The 24,814-nt window shown below is 40.6% G+C and overlaps 1 protein-coding gene across 2 annotated transcripts in view; it reads left to right on the top strand.

The window, feature by feature from the left end:
* The window catches only part of MAP2K6 (mitogen-activated protein kinase kinase 6), a 139,288-nt gene that overhangs the window by 68,915 nt on the left and 45,559 nt on the right, over positions 1–24,814 (top strand). The window contains exons 1-2 of one of the 2 annotated variants that reach the window (XM_063656531.1): positions 18,556–18,640; positions 22,009–22,075. Coding sequence is in view for 1 of the 2 variants with exons in the window: in XM_054456819.2 (XP_054312794.1) it covers positions 22,009–22,075 (67 nt within the window). In the remaining variant the exon portion in view is untranslated. Of the gene's footprint in view, positions 1–18,555; positions 18,641–22,008; positions 22,076–24,814 lie in introns of those variants that run through there. The other variant, XM_054456819.2, reaches the window with a different exon arrangement.

The following is a 24,814-nucleotide window of genomic DNA, read 5'->3' on the forward strand; positions in this document are numbered from 1 at the left end:
ACCCCCTGTTGCCCCTTTTCCTTCTTGTCTTAAAGAGAGACATCCTTCACTCCTGTTTCTGAGGCTACTTGTCTCCTGTGTTCTCGATCCCACGTTGTCCCTTGGGACACTGCTTCATCATTTCTGTGTACCTCTCTGGCCTCTTTTGACCCTTTCCCTCATGGGCTTTTTTTCTTGGCTTGACAGTTGCTCAAATTTCCCATCATTTTTTTTTAGAAAGTAGTAACAAATGTACAAAAAGTCCCAAGCATCAAAACTTTCCTTAGATGTTTATGTCTTTCTCAGTAGACTACAATCTTTTTATTTTCTCACAGTCAACTTTTTTTTGAAAAGTCTGTGTATTTTCCTATTTCCATTTATGTAAACTTTGAATGAAGAGACCAGAGTTACAAAGCAAAGAGCCTTGTGCTAAAATTAAGTCTAGAACATATCATACTTGGAAGCATTCTGCATGTGAAGAAGTGGGGTGGCCACAAGGAGGAGAAGGCATTTTCTAAATTGTTTTTCCAAGTTGTGGTACTTGAAGCCCAACAACTGTAATTAGACTCATATTCTGGCTACAGGGCTGGATGCAGTGAGAGTGTTACTTGGTGTCCCACTTTGTTTGTTTATATTTTAGGCGCTGGAGAATGGGCCAGTTTCTTGGGGGAGAAAGTACCGTTCTTGAGATTAAGAGATGGAAGTTCTCCTGTACAGAAAATGCCCTGAGCGAGTCATCAAGATGTATTTGGTTAAGTGTGTTCATTTCATTTGGAATGTTAAGGTTTCTGGCATGAAGCCAGATTTCAGAGTCTCAGTGATCTTGAGTGTTTAGTCTAGTCTGAGACTGATGAGTGTTCTACCAGGAAGTGAGAAGCATCAGGTTGAGAATATCATCGGGATAAGGTGAGCAGGGAATCCATTAAGGGACTAAGAGCCCTTTACTTTGATATTGAGAGGGGACATTGCCACACATAATACAAACAGCACTGATCTTGCTCAGCATCTGCAAATAAGGATCACAGATACAACTTTTCAAATAGTCACTTCAGCCTTACCCTTCTGCTAAAGTAATTTATGTCAAGTAGGGAATAGGCTTTTCAATGTCATCCAAACCCCCTGCTTAGGGAAGGGGCATTCGTTTGTAAACACACTACAGAGCTATTGAAGAATACAAAACTTGGTGACCTTATCTGTAAAGCTGGTGTGGTACCCTTCTCAAACACCAGAGCACCGTTTAGTGAGAAAATTTGCTAGTCGATTGCCCAAATGTTTCCCATTTTAGCATCAGGGGAACCAAAGTCCAGAAAGGTGAAAATACGTTGGGCAAAGGTCGTGGCAATTTAGTTTTTTGGTTGAGTCTAGATCTCCCTTGATAGACCTGGGTCGTGTCAAAACAATTTCTGGTAAACAGTTTTATAACCTGCCTGTGTGATCCAGAAGAGCCTGGACATGTGAGTAGAAAGCCTGTACAGTGGATTTAATCCTGGACTTTTTCCTTTGGATACCAGAATTTATATATAGCCCTGACATAGTTCAGCAATAATCCTTACACGAGCTAGTGGAAACAGACTTGTGACGAAGAGTAATTTCAGCTGAAGGACTAAATACAATTATATGGGAAAGCCGACTGCTTACATCTGTACAAGCTCTGTGTATGCGGACAAGGTCCTTGAAACAGAGGAAGTAATACCCCATGTAGCTGTAGTGACCATTAAATTAAGCAATTCGTGTGAAATGCTGAGAACTGCGCCTTGCATGTAACACATATGCAATAAATTCTAGGTGCTATTATTATTCTCATGAGCAGCCACTTGTTAATAAGAAGGTACCTGCCGGAAACAGCAGTGTAGCTGACTGGTAACTTACAGCGTTCATTTATCCCAGACATATTTATTGAGCATCACAGCATATATTGATTCCTTTAATGCCACCAAGGTAGATATTGGTTTTCCCATTTTAAGGGTGAGGCTTAGATTAATAACATCCCAAGTTTTCACTGCTAATGAGGGGCTTGGTCCTTTCCCACTAGGTCTCTTTTTCACAGGGTCTTGTTGTGTTGTTTTCCAATTTACTACATATAACTTTGTTGGAGACTTTAAAATCATCTGACTTTGTATAGATATGAGTGGGTACTTCCTTCAGTCTTTAATTCTGCTTCCCAGTAATAAAGACTTGTGAGAATTTCCATCAATAATATTTACTTAAAATCAATCCAATAAAAACCTACAACGTAAAGAAAATCTTATGAAATTATTGTATCCAGGAAATATTATAAATTATTTCCTCATATTTTTGATTAGCAATTAAAATCAGTTTGGGAATTAAAATAAAGAGCTTCTGTATAGCAAAAGAAACTAACACTAGAGTAAACAGACAATCTACAGAATGGGAGAAAATATTCTCAAACAATGCATCCAACAAAGGTTTAATATCTAAAATCTATAAGAAACTTAATTCAACAAGCAAAAAACAAATAACCTCATTAAAAAGTGGGCAAAAGACATGAACAGACACTTCTCAAAAGAAGACATACAAAAAAATGCTCAACATCACTAATCATCAGAGAAATGCAAATCAATACCACAGTGAGATAGTCAGAATGGTTGTTATTAAAAAGTCAAAAAACGAGATGCTGGTGAGGCTGTAGAGAAGAAATGCTTATACATTATTAGTGGGAACGTAAATTAGTTCAGCCACTCTGGAGAGCAGTTTGAGAATGTCCCCAAGAACTTAAAACAGAGCTACCATTTGACCTAGCAATCCCATTACTGGGTATATATCCAAAAGAAAAAAATTGTTCTACTAAAAAGACACATGCCCACATATGTTCCTTGCATCACTATTCACAGTAGTAAAGGCATGGACTCAACCTAAATGCCCATCAATAATAGACTGGATTAAGAAAGTATGGTGCATATACACCATGAAATACTATTCAGCCATAAAAAAGAACAAAATCATGTCCTTTGCAGGAACATGGATGCAAGCAAGTCAGTTCAGGAACAGAAAAGCAAGTACTGCATGCTCTCACTTAGAAGTGGGAGCTAAACACTTATGTCCACTTGGGTACTCGTGGACATAAAGATGGCAACAATAGACCCTGGAGACTAGTAGAAGAGGGAAGGAGGGAGGGGAGAAAGGGTTGAATAACTAACTGTTGGATACTATATTCACTACCTGGGTGATGAGATCAGTCCAAACCTCAGCATCATAAAATATACCCATGTAACAAACCTGCACATGTACCTCCTGAATCTAAAATAAAAACTGCAGTTATAGAAATAAAATAAGGCTGAGTGTGGTGGCTCACGCCTGTAATCCCAGCACTTTGGGAGGCTGAGGTGGGCGGATCACCTGAGGTCTGGAGTTCGAGACCAGCCTGACCAATATGGTGAAACCCCGTCTCTAGTAAAAATACAAAATTAGCCAGGCATGGTGGTGCCTGCCTGTAATCCCAGCTACTCAGGAGGCTGAGGCAGGAGAATCACTTGAACCTGGGAGGTGGAGGTTGCAGTGAGCTGAGATTGCACCATTGTACTCCAGCCTGGGCAACAAGAGTGAAACTCTGTCTCAAAAAAAAAAAAAAAAAAAAAGGAAAAATAAAATAAGTTTGGGAACATTGCATAGGTTACAGTGTATATGAGACTACATGGAACATATTTACTCTAATACATTTCACTCACATTTCTGTGATCACATAGGTGGAACATTGTTCTGGTACAATAGAAAATTTATATACTTTTTCTTGTGCTCAGTCTTCACGATTAACTGATTTAGATATTTCAAGGTGACTGCCTGGAACAATTTCCAGACTTATTACCTAAGACTACAGAACTCCACTTCTTTTGACACCCTGAGTTATGGCATTGCCTGAAGCAATATTTGTTAATTACGGTAATGATTATCTCTTCAGGAGTTAAAAACTCAGAGTTTAAATCTTTCTATAGGACTGTGGAATTTTCACTTTAAGGGTTACATGAGGATCTGAACTAGTTAATATTGAAATGAGTACACTTGAATGAACCAAACTACAGTACTTTGAAAATAAGTTGTTTGCTTTTGTAGATTAGCGTTCTCTTTTTAGAAAATCTCAGATTTAAATTTTATGATTTTCTTGAAGCAATTTCTTTGTCTTTGCTTTTTAATTGGGCATCACGAACCCCTAGCCAGAAGTGTCACCAGTGGGAAATGCACTAAGCCAGGAAAGTATGTAGCCGAACAAAAGGCAAAGGCCACTGTGTTCTTTTGCTAGGCTATGGTTTGCAAAACAGGACTCTCACAAACGTCCAGCTTCTCTGGAAAGAAAGGTAACTAGACATTGCAGAAACAGCCATGGGGCAAAGGATTAAACAGGTTTTCCAGGTTGCAGGGTTTGAGTTACAGGGTAAAGAGTCTTGCCATATATTTTCTATTATTTTGGCCACGGTTTCTTTACCCTCTTGTTTCTTGTTGGCAGGGAACATGAAGAGTTTCAGAATTCATGAGGAATTTCAGGCCTGGGGAAAGGGCGGCATTTCTTCCTTATCCTTTTTCCTCCAAGATGGCATTGAGTTAGAAAGACCTGGACAGGGGGTCAGCATCTCCTCCTTCCTTGCTCCACTGAAGAGCAGGAGGGACTCATCTGCTAATATCCATTCTTTATAGTTTGCAGTTAATTTCTCAACTTTGTTTGTTTTGCTTTCTTATATTGTCAAATGGAGACTCTGTAGATGTTTCTCGAGTCCACGGATTAGCCAGTTCTTTGTTTCTGTCGCCACTGGCAATGCAGGATCACAAGATGCTTCTGAAGGCCAAATGCTACAGGAGTTAAGAAGGCAAGAGAGTGAAAGTGGGGTAGGGAAAGGAAGAGAAGAGCATGGGAAAAGTAAGAGATACATTTGTTAGAGAGTGTGGCAGTGTGGGTGTGGCAGGAAGGATGCTGCATTATTTCAATAAATGTTGAAAGAAAATTTGACAAAATTCGTTGTCCATTTCTGATAACAGCATATTATTTAATAATTTTCTGTAGCTGCTGTAACAAATTACCACAAATTTGGTGGTTTAAAACACCAGAATTTTTTTTTTTTAAGTTTTGTTTTATGTTCAGGGGTACATGTGCAGGTTTGTTATATAGGTAGACTTGTGTCATGGGGGTTTGTTGTACAGATTATTTGATTATGCGAGTATTAAGCCTAGTACCCATTAGTTATTTTTCCCGATCCTCTCCCTCCCCTCCTTCTGCCCTCTGATAGGCCCCAGTGTGTGTTGTTCCCTCTGTGTGTCCGTGTGTTATCATCATTTAGTTCTCATTTATGTAAGTGAGAACATGAGATATGTGGTTTTCTCTTCCTGTATTAGTTTGCTAAAGATAATATCCTCCAGCTCCACCCATATTCCTGCAAAGGATGTGGTCTCATTCTTTTTTTATGGCTGCATAGTATTTCATGGTGTATATGTACCACATTGTCTTTTTTCCTTCCTTCCTTCCTTCCTTTCCTTCCTTCCTTGCTTCCTTCTCTTTCCCCTTCCTTCCTTCCTTCCTCCTTTTTTTTGACAGAGTCTCACTCTATCGCCCAGGCTGGAGTGCAATGGCACGATCTCGGCTCACTGCAACCTCCGTCTCCAGGGTTCAAGTGATTCTCTTGCCTTAGCCTCCCGAGTAGCTGGGATTATAGGCGTGCGCCACCATGCCCGGTTAATTTTTGTATTTTTAGTAGAGACGTGGTTTCACCATGTTGGCCAGGCTGGTCTCGAACTCCTGACCTCAACTATTCTGCCCGCCTCGGCTTCCCAAAGTGCTGGGATTACAGGTGTGAGCCACCGTGCCCGGCCCACATTTTCTTATCCAGTCTACCATTGATGGGCATTTGGATTGATTCCACGTCTCTGCTATTGTGAATAGTGCTGCAGTGAACATATACGTGTATGTGTGTTTATGGTAGAATGATTTCTATTCCTCTGGATATAGACCCAGTAATGGCATTGCTGGGTCAAATGGTAGTTCTGTTTTTCGCTCTTTGAGGAATAGCCACACTGCTTTCCACAATAGTTGAACTAAGTTACACTCCCACCAACAATGTGTAAGCGTTCCTTTTTCTCTGCAACCTCGCTGGCATCTGTTATTATTATTATTATTATTTTTCACTTTTGAATAATAGCCTTTAGGACTGGTCTGAGATGTTATTTCACTGTGCTTTTAATGATCAGTGATGAGCTTTTTTTCACATGCTTGTTGGCCACACGTATATCTTCTTTTGAAAAGTATCTGTTTGTGTCCTTTGCCCACTTTTTAATGGGGCTGTTTGCTTTTTTCTTGTAAATGTGTTTAAGTTCCTTATAGATGCTGGGTATGAGACCTCTGTCAGATGCATAGTTTGCAAAAATTTTTTCCCATTCTGTAGGTTGTCTGTTTATTCATAATTTCTTTAGCTGTGCAGATGCTCTTTAGTTTAATTAGATCCCATTTGTCAATTTCTGCTTTTATTGCAGTTGCTTTTGGCATCTTCATTGTGAAATCTTTGCCCATTCCGATGGCTGAGTGGTATTGCCTAGGTTGTCTTCCAGGGTTTTTATAGTTTTGGGTTTTACATTTAAATCTTTAATCCCTCTGGAGTTGGTTTTTGTATATGGTATAAGGAAGGGATCCAGTTTCAACCTTCTGCATATAGCTAGCTAGTTATTCCGGCACCTTTTATTGGCTAGGGAACCCTTTCCCCAGTGTTTGTTTTTGTCCACTTTGTCGAAGATCAGATGGTTGTAGGTGTGCAGCCTTATTTCTGGGCTCTGTATTCTGTCCCATTAAAACACCAGAAATTTTTTCTCTGACATCTGGAGGCCAGAAGTCTACAGTGAAGGTGTTGGCGTGTCAGGCTCCCTCCAGAGGCTCTGGGAGAGAATCCATGCCTGTGGTGGCTGCTGGCCTTTGGCATTCCTTAGATTGCAGCTGCATCACCAAAGTCTCTGACTCAGCCTTTGCCTCTCCTTCTCCTCTCTGCGTGTGTCTACTCTCCCTCTGCCCCTCTGTGTAAGGACACTTCTGATTGCATTTAAGTCCCACCTGGATAATTTACGATCATCTTCTCATTTCAAAATCCTTACTTTAATCACATCTGCAAAAAATTATCATGATAACATTCATAGGTTGCATGGATTAGGATATGGGCGTGTCCTTGGGAACCATCCTCAGTCTAGCCCACTCAGTAAAATGAAAATAGTGATATACCTCCTCAACATGAGAAAAATCATTCAGTTGGTCTATTCAGCTGATTCCAAAGCCAGCACCATTTTTTTTTTAATTGTGAAAAGCAAGAAAGAATTCTCTTAAAGTGAGGATCAAATGAAGATGTCTACATGAATATTTCATATATTTTTTGGACACGTCAGCCAATGAACTTATACAAAAGAATAAGAGGCTTAAATATTAAAAAGTTGTGTACAATTCATTTGGAAACAAGTAGACAGATTAGTAGGTGATATTGGAAGAACTATCTAGCCACTGGGGAAACGGAAAGAATGTTTTTACCTTATGAAAATGCAGAGAACATAAAAGAATGTAAAAATTTAAAATTTTATATAACCAAAAAGGAAAAAAAAAAACAGTGTGTGTGTGTGTGTGTGTGTGTGTGTGTGTGTGTTGCAACACTAACTACAAAAGGGGCAATGCCTTCTTTTACAAAGAAAGCAATAATAATAACCTGTTATAAAAATGAGCAGATGACTTGAACAGGGAGTTCACAGAAAAATGAGTACAGATGACAGTGGATATATAAAAAATACTCAGCTGCAGCCAGGCGTGGTGTCTCACGCCTGTAATCCCAGCACTTTGGGAGGCTGAGGCAGGTGGATCACCTGAGGTCAGGAGTTTGAGATCAGCCTGGCCAACATGGCGAAACCCTGTCTCTACTAAAAATACAAAAATAAGCTGGGCATGGTGGTGTACGTCTGTAGTCCCAGCTACTTGGGAGGCCGAGAAAGGAGAATTTCTTGAACACGGGAGGCAGAGGTTGCAATGAGCTGAGATCATGCCATTGCAGTCCAGCTTGGGGGACAGAGTGAGACTCCGTCTCAAGAAAAAAAAAAAAAAAAAAAAAAATATATATATATATATACACACACACACACATACATATATATATATATATATACTCAGCTTCATTAAATATTTTTAAAATGTGATTCAAAACAATGAGACACCCCCTGTACCCTTGTACCTATCAAATTGACAGAGATGAAAATGTTAATTTGCTGAGGGATTATTCATTTATATTTATTCATTTTTCCTTTTTTCATTAAGAGTTTAAGTTAGATTGTTAGGTTGCATAAAATTAAGCAATTTAGCGTAAATTAAGTGAGGCCACCTGCAAAGTAGTCTTGCCAAACAATCTGATCAAGTTGAATCTGGTCAATTTCTAACCAACAGAGGGATGTGTGAGTCAATAATAAGGGATAAGAGCAGCAGAATCCAGTGGAAAAAACTACAGGACACATGGCATGCGTTTCTTCAACAAAATAATTGCATGAAGTTGCGGGAGGAGAGGAAAGGGAGAGGCAAAAATAAATGGAGGGAGGTCAGGTGCAGTGGCTCACACCTGTAATCCCAGCACGTTGGGAGGCCGAGGTGGGCAGATCACCTGAGGCTGAGAGTTTGAGACCAGCCTGGCCAACATGGTAAAACCTCATCTCTACTAAAAATACAAAAATTAGCTGGGCGTGGTGGCACATGCCTGTAATCTCAGCTACTCGGGAGGCTGAGGCACGAAAATCACTTGTACCCAGGAGGCAGAGGTTGCTGTGAGCCAAGGTCGTGCCACTGCACTCCAGCCTGGATGACAAAGTGAGACTCTGTCTTTAAAAAAAAAAAAAAAGAAAGAAAAACAAAATGAAGGGAGAGCCCCTTGATTAAAAGGGAACTAAGAAACTTAACTGCTTATGAGGCATGGTCCTAATTTTGATCTTGATTTAAACATATAGTAATTTAAAAGTATTTGAGATTTTTGTGAGACAATTAGAATTTTGAACACTGAGCAGATATTAAGAAATTATTTAAGTGTGATAATGCTATTACAGTTACTATTTTTTCAATAGTCAGTTTCTTTTAGGGATATTTGGTAAAGAGTGTATGGATGAAATAATTTGATGTCTGGGAAAGAGGTTGGGATACAGACTAAACAAAGTGTCCATGAGTCAATATTGTTGAAGCTGGGGAAATGGATATATAGGGGTTGATTATAACTACTTTGTTTATTTTCTCCTATGCAGTGATTTGTTGCTTAATGATGGGGATAAGTTCTGAGAAACATTGTTAGGTGATTTTGTCGTTGTGTGAACATCATCGAATGTACTTACATAAACCTCAATGGCATAGCCTACTACACACCTGGGCTATATGATGTGGCCTATTGCTCCCAGGATACAAACCGGGACAGCGTGTGACTGTGCTGAAAACTGTAGGCTGTTGTAACAAAATGGCCAATATTTGTGTATGTCAACATAGAAAAGGTATAGTAAAATGTGGTATAAAATATAAAAAATGGTTCACTTGTGTAGGGCACTTACCATGAATGGAGCTTCCAGGACTGGAAGTTGCTCTGGGTGAGTCAGTGAACGAGTGGTGGGTGAATGTGAAGGCCTCACATTATAGTACATGACTGTAGACATTATAAACACTGTATAGGCTACACTGAGTTTATAAATATGTTTTTCTTTCTTCAACAATAAATGAACCTTAGCTTATTGTAACTTTTTAACTTTCTAAACTTTGTAATTTTTTTAAAACTTCTGGCTCTTTTGTAATAAATAACACTTAGCTTAAAACACAAATGTATAGCTGTGCAAAAATATTTTCTTTTTTTATATCGTTATTCTCTAAGCTTTTTCTAGATTACAATTATTTTAATTTTTACTTTTAAACCTTTTAAAAAACCAAGACACAAATACATCTATCAGCCTCGGCCTACAGAGGGTCAGAATCATCAATATCACTGTTTTCCACCTCCACATTCTGTCCCAGGTCTTCAGAGATAATAACATGCATGGAGCTGTCATCTCCTATGATAACAATGCCTTCTCCTGGAATACCTGCTGAAGACACTGCCTGAGGCTGTCTTACAGTTAACTTAAAAAAAAATAAGTAGAAGGAGTACACTCTAAAATAACAATACAAAGTATAATATAGTAAATATATAAATCAGTAACATAGTCATTATCATTATCAAATATTATGTACTGTACATAATTGTGTGTGCTGTACTTTGATATGACTGGTAGTGCAGTAGGTTTGTTTACACCAGTAGCACTACAAACGTGTGTAATGAATTGCACTATGACATTATGACGGCTACCATGTCACCAGGTGACAGTTGACCTAAACATCATTATGCAGTGTATGCCTGCATTTAAAATATCCTATAATAAAATGTTATTAAAACAATAGATAAGACAGAAACGAAGTAGACCTGCAAAAAAACAGTGACTCAGAAATGAATATGAATATAATTCCTAGTTTAGCTCTAAGCTTTTTAGCCATTAACCCAAGGAAGGAAACATCATTCTCATTTGCTCTAGGCAGGAATTGATCAATTATGCAGGAGAAGCCAATTCTTTCTGTTACTGATACACATTTTTTTTTCCCCTGAGTCTTTATAAAGAGAACATTATGTAAGATAATGCAAAACATCCTCAGGGACATGCATTGCAGAGGCCTCTTTGTAAGGTGAACTAAGGTGTACTAAGGTGTACCCCAACAAGGGCCAGTGGCATCGGGATAGAGTGCAGCTCCAAAGAAATCAGATGGAGCTGGGTGAGAGGCAGAATAGACCCTGTACTGATAGCATTCTCGGGGAGGGGTTGCAGATGAAGAACTTTCCTTTGTTTTTTTATTAGCCCTTAGTCTTCAAGCAGCTGGCTGAATTAAAGTTACTATCTTTGAGTTTCCTTTGGTTAAAAGGGAGGTGATCAGAGTGCTATTAAAATTGTGGGCCAGGCGCGGTGGCTCACGCCTGTAATCCCAGCACTTTGGGAGACTGAGGTGGGTGGATCCCCTGAGGTCAGGAATTTGAGACCAGCCTGGCCAACATGGCGAAACTCTGTTTCTACTAAAAATACAAAATTAGCCGGGCATGGTGGCGCACTTCTGTAATCCCAGCTACTTGGGAGGCTGAGATAGGAGCATCACTTGAACCTGGGAGGTGGAGGTTGCGGTGAGCCGAGATCACGCCATTGCCCTCCAGCCTGGGCAACACGAGCGAAAACTCTGTCTAGAAAGAAAACCAAAAACCAAAAAACAAAACAAAACAAAAACCCAAAATTGTGGTCTTGGACCAGAGGAAAAAAAGAATCCATTACTTCCACATAAAAAAAAAAAAAAAAACAAATTCACCCCTCTTATTCACTATGCCACTCCTTTAACTATTGAAACAGAATTTTCTGTGATTCTGTTACTATTTAAGAACATCTTTATATGTTGGTAAATTTCTTTTTCTTTTTTCTTTCCTTTTTTTTTTTTTGAGATGGAGTTTTGCTCTTGTCGCCCAAGCTGGAGTGCAGTGGCGAGATTTCGGCTCATTGCCTCCACCTCCCATGTTCAAGTGTATCTCCTGCCTCAGCCTCCAAAGTAGCTGGGGCTACAGGCGCCCACCCACATGCCAAGCTAATTGTTGTATTTTTAATAGAGACAGGGTTTCACCATGTTGGCCAGGCTGGTCTCAAACTCCAGACCTCAGGTGATCCACTTGCCTCAGCCTCCCAAAGTGCTGGAATTACAGGCTTGAGCTACTGTGCCTGGCTATTTTGGTAAATTTCAAACATAATCAAAAGTAGACTGTATTTATAACTGCCAGGTATCTAGCACTCAGCTTTGACAATGACCAACTCATGGCCAATCTTATTTTATCTGTATCTCCATCCCCCCCCTCCGCCTTTTTTTTTGAAGCAAATTCTAGAATAATATCATTTCACTCGTAAACATTTCAGTATTATCTCTAAAAAAAAAAATACTTATTTTTTAAAACCTAACCAAAACCCCAGTGTGTATTTTGAAAAGCTTGAGCATGCCACTAAATTTCTTTGCAACCCGTTGCCATATTTTTATTTTAAGGTGATGTTTTTAACACCCTTATGACTACATTTCCTTTCGATCAATGCTAATGAGTGAAGCAGCCCATAAATGAGGAAGGAGATGAACCAAGACAGTAGGAGTTCCCTACTGCCTGCCTCTTACCTTCTCCCTGGGCCTAGAACATAACTCAGGGCATTGGCTGTGATTTGCTTTTAGGTTCTTTTAAGAACATGTTAGTCAACACCAAATTGTTAACATGACATAAAAGGTCTACTAGAATTTATTTATTTATTTATTTTAGCTTTAATCACATGAAGCTGTAAGAAAGCCCATTTGAGCACTTTTATTCTCTTAAAATGGGGTCATTTCCCAATTAGCGGGTGGACAGGCTGGCTCATTCTCCTTTGACAGGAACGTAATTCTTTGTGTCCTTCACTGATTCTTCAAAATGTTTTTAGCTTGGCTGGCTGCCTTCCCTTCTTTTTTTTTTTTTTTTTTTTTTTTTTTTTGAGAGGGAGTCTTGTTCTGTCTCCCAGGCTGCTGGAGTGCAGTGGCGCGATCTCGGCTCACTGCAACCTCCGCCTCCGGGGTTCCAGCGATTCTCCCGCCTCAGCCTCTGGAGTAGCTGGGATTACAAGCATGCGCCCCACACCCAGCTGATTTTTTGGACTTTTAGTAGAGATGGGGTTCCAGCAATTCTCCCGCCTCAGCCTCCGGAGTAGCTGGGATTACAGGCGTGTGCCCCATGCCTGGCTAATTTTTTGTATTTTTAGTAGAGATGGGGTTTCACCATGTTGGCCAGGCTGGTCTCAAACTCCTGACCTAAACTGATCCTCACACCTCGGCCTCCCAAAGTGCTGGGATTACAGGCATAAGTCACCGCACCTGGCCGCCTTCTTTCGTTCTTCTTGTTTCCCTGTCTGTCTCAGGCAATTTTCTGCTTCTCTGTTTGTCATTCCCAGATCTACTCATTTCCTCCTGTCTCTCTATTAAGCTCCATTTGCCTGCTTGAATTCTGCCACGCGTCCCTGCAGCATCTTATATGTAATACATCTGAATTGGAACTCATGATCTTCCCTTTCCCCACTGGCCACCCCCACTGACCTGACTTTCCTCTTTCACTTAACTTCATTTGGGGGTGGAAAAGCCAGATGACGAGCGTCATTTTTACTATCACTACTATTACTAGTAGCAATACTTCTACTATTACTATTACAGCTACTATTGCTACTACGCTTCTGTTCCTTTGTTCCTCTTATGCAGTAAGTGACCAGAGCCTATAGATTTTGCCTCTGCAAAATTCAAGCAGCTTATTTGTGAGCCAGATTGCTGTGGTCTCTTCCTCTTATTTTTGGGTCTAGCACTTAAACTCTGTACATAGGTAAGAAGACATGGGCCCTGACTTCAAAGGGCTTGCATTTTTAGTGGAAGACATGGATGAAATGATGGGTTCACTTAATCAGCATAGGAAGGTTCAAGGTACTGTGGCAACACAGAGGAAATGTATTTATTGTATTGGGGACTTTCATGGAAGACTTCCTGGAGAAAAACATACTTGAGCTGAGTGTCGCAGTTGACTGGGGAAAACAGGTAATAACAACATTCTGAGGAAAATAAGAGCAAAGACCTGGAGGCATAAAACATCAAGGCATGACAGTATGTGGGTTTATGCATGAGTGTGTGTGTAGCACAGTTTCAAAACATCCTGATATTATTAGATCAGTTCATCTTGTTACATCTTTTTTTTTTTTTTTTCCTGAAGCATGGATGTGCCATGACATTCTTCTACCGAAAAACATAAATGACTTCTCTTTTACATCTGAAATTTAAAGTATATTTGTTACAGTATTTTGATCTCTGACTCCAACCTCCTCCTCCAGATTTCTCTCTCCACCACTTTTCAGTTTGTCCAGAGTAGAAAACTCAGAATTCTTTGAATATACCACAGTGCTTCTCCTTACATAGATATTTCATCCTCATTTTACTTAGAATCCCCTTATTGTCTCTCCAAGTCTTGATTGTCAAAATCCCACCCATGGTCTTTTTAAACTTTGATTTTGGAAATATTTAAATATATAAAGAAGACATACAGTATAACAAACCCTCAGGTACCCTTAAATCCTACTAAAATCAAAGGGCCACTTCAAATACCACTTCGTATGTGAGACCATTTCTCAGTGTTGCTTGTCTTGATTCTTCTCTCCTGCTTTCAGGGTGCAATGCTTGTATTGCACATCACACGTACCCGCTGTTATCATGGAGTTGGGTTTTCATATCTCCTGATGCTTCGATGGCAGAATTTGCATCTTAAAAAGTTTTGACCCTTGCAATGTGTACCCTGGGGAATGATTGACAATTTCAGCTCAAAGATAGAGATAACACAATGAGGAGCTAGCTTGGAATTTAATTCTTAGTAATCAGAAAGAACTGGTGGGTTGTGGGGGATGTGACAAGAGCCTGGGAGGAAAGTGACGTTAGCATCATAAAGTGAGAAACGGTAAAACAAGACAAACAAACAAACACAAAACAACTTTACATAGACATATGGTAGACAAGGGCTACTTAACTGTGGCTGATTTCTCAGACACTTGTGAAACTTAAAAAAATATATGGATCCTGAAGCCTCATTCTATCAACTTAGCCGTTAACTACTGTTCCCAGTAGCTGAGAGACCTGGACAAAAGGGCATCAGCAGGGGACCCACCTGCATGGGTCCTTTTGGGGCAGTTTCACCCGTAGGGATAGGATTGCAAGTGTGGCTTCAGTGACACAACTACAATGTGAGATTTTAAGAGTTTTTAGCACTTAGAGACTCTATATGGCACCCAGCACGCCTGGAAGCCACACACACACACACCTGGAAGCCACACACACCTGGAAGCCATGCACACATACACACACACACACACACATATGCAGAGAGGGAAAGAAGGGAGCAGTGAGCCAGTGTCTTTATTGGGTACAGGGCGTTACCCAGTTTCCTGCAGGGAGCTTTAATTGCTGGGTTTAAAGCAAGCAGGCACTAGTTCTAGGAGGTCACAGTGTGACTGAGAGGTGGTCACCTTACGTTTGTGGGCAAATGTCTGCGTGGTCTGTTTAAAGGAAGTGGCAGGAAAGTAGGGAGGCCAGCCTGCTAGGCAGGAGAGATGTCTCTAAGTTTCATCTCTGGCCACTGGTTTGGAGCCACTCCGGTGGAGTGTGGTATTAGAAACCGTGTCCAGAGTGACTGAGCCCTGCTTCTGATATGAGATAGTTTAACTTAGGTTTAAAAATGGATACTGAGGCAATGTAAAATTATAAGCACTCACTACATTCAGTCCCAGAAATCTGAGTCTATAGACCTGGAGAAGTTCCCATAGTCAGTAGGCACAAAGAGAGGTAGATTCAAGATTGATGAGATGTTTGAAAAATGTAATTCTAGCATAAATAACACAAAAGAGGGAGAATGGAGCACGGAATTTGAAGAAATAAGATGCCATCCAGGGAACATTCTGCTTAGCTCATATTTTAAAAATGTAAGCATAAACATGGAAGGGACAAAAGAAAGTATTTATGCTACACCCTGCTAGGCTTCTTCACACACACTGTGTCAATCGAGTCTCTTAATGACCTGGGGAGACTGTACATCATCTCCAGTTTGCAGGTGTGGAAACTTAGTTTAAGATAAGAAACTTTCTCAACATTACATCACTAAGTGGGACAGCTGGGATTTGAAATGATTCTTATTGATGCAGAGGTTTGTGCAATTTCCATTCCGTTCTTGGTTGTTCATTTTGTTTGTTTGTTTTTTGAAGAGCTCTGTACAAATGTTCAAAACAGTTGAGAAAAGAATAACAAACATTCGGTCAACAAATATTTATGATGTGCAGGTGCGGGGCAAAATCGTTGGCCATCGTGGAACTTATATTCTAGTGGAGAAAGGTAGATAAACAAGTAATAAATAAATGCAAAAGTAAATAAATAAATACAAAAATAACATAATTCTAGATTGTGAGAAAAAGTTTGCGGGAAATGAGTGGAAGATGATCATGGAGATCTATTTTAGAGAGAGTGGACAGTTTTCAACTAAAATATCAAAGTTTCAGGGAACCTGCTTTGAGCTCATATTGTGTTGCAGGCCCAGTGTATGGTGCTGGAATGTGAAAGCAGGAATGTGTGGATAGTAATCCTTAGGTCGTGTTCAGGAAGCTCTGGGAAGGTTCTATGAGGGAGATTTTGAATTTGGAAGGTTGAGTTCTTCTCTGCAGGACAGCTAGAGCCCTCCAGGTAGAAAGAACAGTATGAGCAAAGGTAAGGTCTTAGGAGATTCATTCTGACTCTGAAATCAAACTGACTGCAGGTTTTAAAATGAGCTTTTCAGCTGGGCACAGTGGCTCACACCTGTAATCCCAGCAACAGCACCTTGGGAGGCTAAGGCGGGCGGATAACCTGAGGTCAGAAGTTTGAGATTAGCCTGGTCAACATGGCGAAACCCCATCTCTACTAAAAATACAAAAATTAGGCGGGTGGGGTGGCGCGTGCCTGTATTCCCAGTCGCAGTCACTCGGGAGGCTGAGGGCCATGAGAATTGCTTGAACGTGGGAAGCGGAGGTTTTGGTGAGCCTAGATAGCACCACTGCACTCCAGCCTGGGTGACAAAGCGAGACTCTGTCTCAAAAAAAAAAAAAAAAAAAAAAAAAAAGGCCGGGCGCGGTGGCTCACACCTATAATCCCAGCACTTTGGGAGGCCGAGGCAGGTGGATCACGAGGTCAGGAGTTCAAGACCAGCCTGACCAACGTGGTGAAACCCCATCTCTACTAAAAATACAACAATTAGTTGGGTGTGATGGCGGGCGCCTGTAATCCCAGCTACTCAGGAGGCTGAGGCAGGAGAATCACATGAACCCGGGAAGCGGAGGTTGCAGTGAGCTGACATTGTGCCACTGTACTCCAGGCTGGGTGACAGAGCAAGATTCCATCTCAAAAAAAAAAAAAAAAAAAAGAGCTTTTCAGCTTTCTTCTCTACACTTTCTGTAATTCCAGAGAGATTTGTCCTCAGTGGTTGGAATCTCAGTGGTATATAAGAGCCAGTGGTTTTGGAAGATTGGAGGATGGCAGGGTCCCTGTTCACTTTTACATTGCTGTTGCAAAGCCAGCTTTCTTCCTGCACGCCTCTTCCCCTGCCCTGCTTCGTTCGTTGCTTTGCATATGATGATTGCAATTTAATAACACTGAATGATACTTCACTGCTGATTTTGTTGCCAACTACCCTTGGAACGTAAGCGTAGATGCAAGTAGTAAGGAGAGGGCAGCCAAGGCCTCTAGATTGCCAGTTACTTGGCTGGAAATTCCATTCGTATTGGGAAACAGATTTTTAAAATAAATTTGGCACTGGAAACACTGCCATCCTTTTGTGAAGCTGTGTCAATAATCATAAACTCTCATAATCGTGCCCCCCAACCCTCGGCCAAGCTAACAAATATTTAGGCATCAGCATATCTTCACGATGCCACCTTCTGTTGACCGCGTGGTCTTCTCATGCTGCTTGGGTTGGCAGTGGAACTTAATCTTCTGTTTTATGTAATGAGGAACATCAGAGGAGTGCTTTGTGCTTACCCTCTCAGAGTGTGTGCAAGACCTCTCGTGTACCCCATCATTTTCGGTGCAGTCAAAGCTAGCGAACATTTCTGTGGCCTGGTAAATATTTTCTAACTATTGGCAAGGCTTTTTAAATTTTTTTTTCCAGTGCCGTTTTGCTGCAGGCCAGGATTATAATGACCTAGCTTTGCTTTGGTTTAAGATGAATTTTGCAAATATATGTGTGTGGTGGGACTACACTCTTTTCAGAGAACACAGTCATGGGTGTAACAGGGTCTGATGCAATATAGTGCTGCATATGCCCAATCAGGCCGATGAGGCTTACCCTTTGCAGACTGTGCCAATAAGCAGTCGAGGCTTGTTGCAATCTGCAGAAATCTACAGAATTCTCTGTTTCTGAGAAGGCTTGTTGCTAGCATGTGACATCATAGAAAGCCTTTTTTTTTCTGACATTTTTTCTGCTTTGCTTTAGAATATCAAAGGCAAAGACTGTTGAACATAGTTGGCCACTTAGCTTTATTATTCATAGTGCTCCCTCCCATGTTTTTTTTTTTTTTTTTTTTTTTTAACAGTGTTCAATGTTAGCGTCAGGTGTTGGCTGCCTTCCTGGGGGAACAGATTGCTGTGAAGTAAACACAGCTGGAAACTGACCACATATTGTTTTTCTTTCTTTTAAGAAATGAAAGAGGTATTTATAGAAAAGCTGCAGAACATGGTACTGTCCAGATTTATAGATTTATTCCTCCAAGTCTGGTTAATGATTAATGTCACGCCTGGGTGTCCACATGGACCCACTTCCCTTCTCCTTTCCTGAAGCTGTAATTTCCTCGGAACAATGAACTTGCAGAGGTTTGCTGCAATCCGAACTTGAGGAGGGGGTGGAGTCTGTTCAGTTCTGTTTCTCCTTGCTGAACTGTGGTCTTTGGAGCTAAGTGAAGAATGACTTCTGTTAGGTTTTCCTCTGCTGGCCTTCCTTGCAGCCTCCAAAACCTCACCAGAGTCGCCTCTGCTGGTCTCTTACTGTGCTGCTCTGTCAGAGATGGGCAAGTAAGTGAACTGCAGAATGTTGCTGTGTGTGCTTGTGATTTGTATTTTATTTGATGTAAACGTGAAGGCAGAGTATTTTCTAACACTGTAATTCAACTAGGTTTTGTGTCTCCTGGATCTATTTTTTTTCTCGTTGTTCTGAGGAGCTGATGTACTTGGAAATATTAGGTTTAAGATATGCAGATGTCCAACTTATATACGTAGTCAAGGGTTTAGAGTCTGGAGACAGGAGGCTGGCAATTTCAACTAGGAGGCAGTAAATTCAGGGTAAGAATGATGTTGATGTAGGGGGCTGTGGGGGTGGCTGGGTGTAAAAGTGATCGGGGAGAGCATCAAAGGCCTTTTCCTCCCACTTGGAAGACTTTATTTTATTTTGGTCTTTTATTCCTTTGGTCTCTGTGCTAAAAACTTTCTCTCTTTTTTACTATTTCTTTGTATAGATGTTTTGGTGATTTAAGTTATGGTGTAATAATTAATTGCTGTTAAGAATTGCTACTAATTACTTGCTATATTAAGGTTTTCCAAAGGGGTTTTCTCGATAAATAGCTATTTCTCTTTACCTCTATCTTGTAAGAACTGAGTTAGAGGTAAAGAAGAGAAAGATGTAGGAATTTAAGAGTAACTTCTGCTTTTGGTTTGCTTAAATGACAACTGGAGACCAGTTTTCATAGGCAAAATATATGTTACTTTAGTTTTTGTTTTCGTTGAGAGAACTGTAGGGTCGCCTTTTGGGATTACGTGAATTATTTGTCACCTGTACTGGAATTTGTATGTAGTTATCTGTATAGTTATCTAAACAAGTTGAATCCGTCATTCATTCCTCACTGAAGAATCTCATCGAAAATAACATTCCCTATCTGTTTGGCTGAGGTGCGTGGATGGAAATTGTTGGAATTAGGTCATGTATCTATTTGGATTCTCATAACTGGGTCCAGCACCTAGCCATAGTTCCTGGTACATAGGAAAGCTCTATGCGATGTCAATAACTGACTAATTTAGTAACATCCTTAACAGCTGTTTGAGTTCCAAGAGCAGGAAAGTGAATGGTGAGTTTTGAACCTTATAAAATACATAAGTAAACCCAAATGAGGAGAGAATTGAGAAAGCCTGTTATTCTGAAGGTGGTCATAAAAGGCTTTCTGTAGGCTGATTACCGCGAAGCATATTTTTTCCTGGCTTTATGCAACTTGGCAGAATTGATCTGATTTTGGATTCTGAAGGAATAGAAAGAAAAAATTTCATTATACATTATAGTGGGCTATAATGATGTGGCCAATTCTCTTCATTAATTTTTTAAATGACTTTTAAAAAAAGAGACGGTACTGATTATTTCCCTAAATGAATCTAATTAACAGCTACTTAAGGTATCTTAATGTTTTTTCATATGTGTTATCTGCTTTGATTCTCATATCAGTCCAGTGAGGTGAGTATTGATGTTACTTCCTCATTTTACAATTGAGAAAACTGAGTCAGACGAAAAGTGATTCTGGAAGTTGCGTGGTGCGTGGAAGAACCAGATGTCAGCTGGGTATTTTAAAACTCAAAATCCCGTGTATGTCTCACCTGCCCCTCTCCAGTCATCTCTAAACGTCTTCTATCGCAGGATAGTAGAAAGAACTCCCACCTGAGTGTCAGGAGACCTGGATTCTGATTCTGACTGGGTCGTTGCTGACCTCTGTGATGTGGAGCAAGTCGCTGAAGTCTTTGGATGTCATTTTTCTGCAAGGAGGTTATTTTAATTGATTTCTTAAGTATCTTTGCAGCTTCAGGATCTATCCAGGGCCGTATCCAGGGCTTACGTTATCTCTGAGTGCTCATCTGCAATGTAGAGAAGAGGTGGGAAAGGAGGTAGGATTCTTTTTTTTTTTTTTGAGACAGAGTCTCACACTGTCGCCCAGGCTGGAGTGCAGTGGCGCGATCTCAGCTCACTGCAAGCTCTGCCTCCCAGGTTCACGCCATTCTCCTGCCTCAGCCTCCACTGTAGCTGGGACTACAGGTGCCCGCCACCATGCCCAGCTAATTTATTGTATTTTTAGTAGAGACGGGGTTTCACCGTGTTGGCCAGGATGGTCTCGATCTCCTGACCTCGTGATCTGCCTGTGTCGGCCTCCCAAAGTGCTGGGATTACAGGCGTGCGCCACCGCGCCCGGCCAGGAGGTAGCATTCTTTCCAGCCATTCTATCCAGCTCTCCCTTGGTTTCTCCTGCCAAGTGCAAAGAGACACAGGATCTCCATGGATGAGGAAAACCCCAGGCCCTTGTTTGCTCTGATCTGCTTCCTGAGCTGGCATTTCTTAGTCTGTTCTTTTTTACTCATCAACAAAAGTATTTGAGCCAAATTCTGTTGTAATTTCAGCCCAGGTATGATCAACATCAAGTTACGTTTCCATTTGGCCCAAGAAGAAGTTATAACCTCCTTGCATAAGCTCATCTGTTATCTTAATCCTTTCCGGAAGAGGGAAAATGTAAATAAGTATTACTCTATCCCTCTCCTAAGTTTTTCAAATTACAGCAGGTGGTTGGGAAAAGGGGAGGGCAGAACAGTGGAAAAGCATTTTTTATTCTACTTCCATTGCTAACTTTGTAGTAGTTCACAGATTGATTTAGAAAATAGTGGAATACTGAGATAAGGGTGACTACCCTTTACTAACACCAAAAAGAAAAAAAAGCTATAAGCAAGTGTCTGCCGTCACCATTATAGTGTAAAAAAAAACAAGGCCAGGCATGGTGGCTTATAGGCTGGGCGTGGTGGCTCATGCCTGTAATCCCAGCACTTTGGGAGGCCAAGGTCAGCAGATCACCAGAGGTCAGGAGTTCGAGACCAGCCTGGCCAACATGGAGAAACCCCCGTCTCTACTAAAAATATAAAAATTAGCCGGGCATGGTGGGGCATGCCTGTAATCCCAGCTCCTCAGGAGGCTGAGGCAGGAGAATCGCTTGAATCCAGGAGGCAGAAGTTGCAGTGAGCTGAGATTGTGCCTCTGTACTCCAGCCGTGGGTGACAGAGTAAGACTCTGTCTCAAAAAAAAAAAAAAAAAAAAAAAAAAAAAAGAAGTTGCAATGACAAACTCTCAGTGGGGAGAAAGGGCAGATCTTCCTAGGAAAAGAGAGTTGGCATTCTCATCCTGATGTTTGCCCCCTGGACTAATGAAAAACCTCATTCATGACCACAGTCTGTATTTGGGAAGCTCTGTTCTACCTAGTGCTTGGGTTCTTAACACTCACAGACTTCCTGGGTAGGAAGTGGCGCTTTGAATGGAGACATGAGAGCTGCATGTGCAGGTCAGCTCTTTCCTTTGCCGCAGTCTCTTTCTCTGCTATCTTGCTATGATTTAGTCCTTAACTTTTTCCTTTTGTCTTTCCCCATAGGCAAGAAGCGAAACCCTGGCCTTAAAATTCCAAAAGAAGCATTTGAACAACCTCAGACCAGTTCCACGTAAGTTGGCAAGATCATCATCTGAATCCAAATCCTTGTACTTTCAGGTTTCTCCTGGGGGTTTATTTTTGGACTGGTGAGCAATGCCTTGACTTTAGAAGAGCCCTTTAAGGGGGAAGCCATTTGCTCACTGTTCTGAGACCTGAAATAATCATCTTATCAGTCAGTTACATTGAATGGGTAGTTTTGAACTCAGTGTCTTAAGTTATTGGTTGAGTAGGAAGTGAATGTCACATATATTTGGCAGATGGGGCTTTATGTAAGGCCAGAAAGGCCCCTGAATGTGAACTTCCTTGCCTTTTCCCTGTAGATTGGAGCAAACAGGCAAATCCCTGTGAAAACCACTACTATAAAACTTGGGTTGAGATGGAAAGATGGTATTTGGTGAGGACCCACATCCTGACACTTAAATTCTGTCCCATATAAACAGAAGGAAGAATGAGGTAAAGGAACACTTTTTTATTAGCTGAGGTTTTGGCCCAAATCCCTAAGTCAGCTCAAGTCCTAGTGAAGGACGTTGTGTAAATGACATCCTCTCTGCGAGGATGTCTCCTTCTTGTTTTTTTTTATTTTTTTTATTTTTTTTATCTGTCTCCGTGTGGTGGGAACGGTACTTCCTGTCCAGCTGGAGGTACAACCACCTACCAAGGCATCTGCATGAGAGGAATGGAAATTCCAAGGAAACTCACAATAGAGGTGTTAGAGAGACAGGGCAAGGGCAAAGAGAGGGCATCCTAATGGAAAAGTGAGTTGGTAAGGCTTTTGTTCATGTCTACAAAAGTGCCTCCCTTTGTAATGGGTTTTGATCTTAGCTGTGATCTACTATCAGGAAGTGCACCCTCTAGTGTTGGAATGTGTTCTTAAATAGGATCATGTCTGCTGTAAGACTGTTACAAAGCCGATGGTCCTTGCATTGCGTGAAGCAGTATACAGACACTTTCCACTGGAGAATTTTTAAGGACAAAGTAGAGTTGAGGGCTACTCTTCAGGGTTCTGGACTGTAGCTCAAGAGTCTAAACTCAAGATAGAATGTTCCTTTCATTAGAATCTGCAGGAGGAAGATCCGTCTTCCCATACTTGCTATCAAGATTGTTTTTTTTTTTCTTCTCTTTTTTTTTTCTTTTTTTTTTTTGGGTCTCTCTGAGCAATTTCTTTTTCTCGTAGACCTGTGAACTGTGTAATTACTATTGTTTCCTCTCTGACTGGTTTCTCAAGAGCTTACAGTCAAATATGTGGCCTACTTTTACTACCTGTATAGGAATTTATGGGATATACTTTTAAAACTTTTTATTTTGAAATAATTGTAGATTAACAGGAGGTTGCAAAGAAATGTACAGGGAAGTCCCATAGATCCCTTTCCCCAGGCCATGCGAAACTCCCCCCCATCCCAAGTTAACATCTTACACAACTATAGTACATTATCAAGATCAAGTAAGTGGCAGTAGCACAAATCATAGAACTTAATTTCTCCAGCTATGCAAGTATTCATTTGTGCGTGCGTGTGTGTGTGCATGTGTAGCTCTGTAAAGTTTATCACATGTGTAAGTCTTGCCTAAGTACTATTATAATCAAGATACTTCACTACAGCAACATTACTAGACTCTTTTATGTTACCCTCTTATAATCACACCCACCTCTTCTCCCCATCTCCGTCCTTAATCCCTGGCAACCACCAATCTGTTCTCCTTTGCCATTTTGTTATTTCATGATTTTTGTATAAACAAAATCATGCATCTCTTTTTGAGATTTTTTTCAATGTAATTTTATTGAGGTTCATTTAAGTAATTGCATGTATTGATAGTTTGTTGCATTTTATTGCTAAGTACCCATCCATGGTATGGTTATACCACAGTTTGTTCAACACCTTAGCCTTTGAAGGAGATATGGGTAGTTTTCCATTTTTGACTATTATGAATAAAGCTGTTATGAGCATTTATGCATAAGTTCCTGCATGAGAATAGGTCTTCATTTCTCTCGGGTGTAAGCCCAATAGTGCAATTGCTGGGTTATATGGTAAGCCCATCTTTAGTTTTGAAAGAACTGCTGAACTATTGGCCAGAGTAATTGTACCATTTTATGTTCTCAGCAATAATGTCCGAATAATCCAGTTTTTCTGGATCTCTGCCAGCAATTGGTATTATCTGTATTTTTCATTTTAGCCATTCTGATGTGTAGTGATATATATGTAGGTTTTTTTTTTTTTTTTTTTTTTTTTTTTGAGACGGAGTTTTGCTCTTGTTGCCCAGGCTGCAGTGCAATGGCGTGATCTCGGCTCACTGCAACCTCCCTCTGTCTCCTGGTTTCAGGTGATTCTCCTGCCTCAGCTTCCCCAGTAGCTGGGATTACAGGTGCCTGCCACCATGCCCGGCTAATTTTTTTTTTTTTCTTTTTTTAGTAGAGACGGGGTCTCACCATATTGGCCAGGCTGGTCTGCTGGTCTCGAACTCCTGATCTTAGATGATCCACCTGCCTTGGCCTCCCAAAGTGCTGGGATTACAGGCGTGAGCCACCGTGCCCAGCCTATATGTAGTTTTAATTTACAATTTCTCTAGTGGCTAATGTAGAATATGTTTTTAGGTGTTCATTTTCCATCTATATATTTTTGGTGAAATGTCTGTGCTTATCTTTTGCCCATTGTCTAATTAGATTCTTTTTATTGTTTACTTTTGAGAGTTATTTGTATATTCTGGACACAAGGGCTTTGTCCGATATATATGTGATATGAAAATATTTTTCCCA

Source organism: Pongo pygmaeus, chromosome 19 (genome assembly GCF_028885625.2).
Source record: "Pongo pygmaeus isolate AG05252 chromosome 19, NHGRI_mPonPyg2-v2.0_pri, whole genome shotgun sequence".
NCBI lineage: Eukaryota > Metazoa > Chordata > Mammalia > Primates > Hominidae > Pongo > Pongo pygmaeus.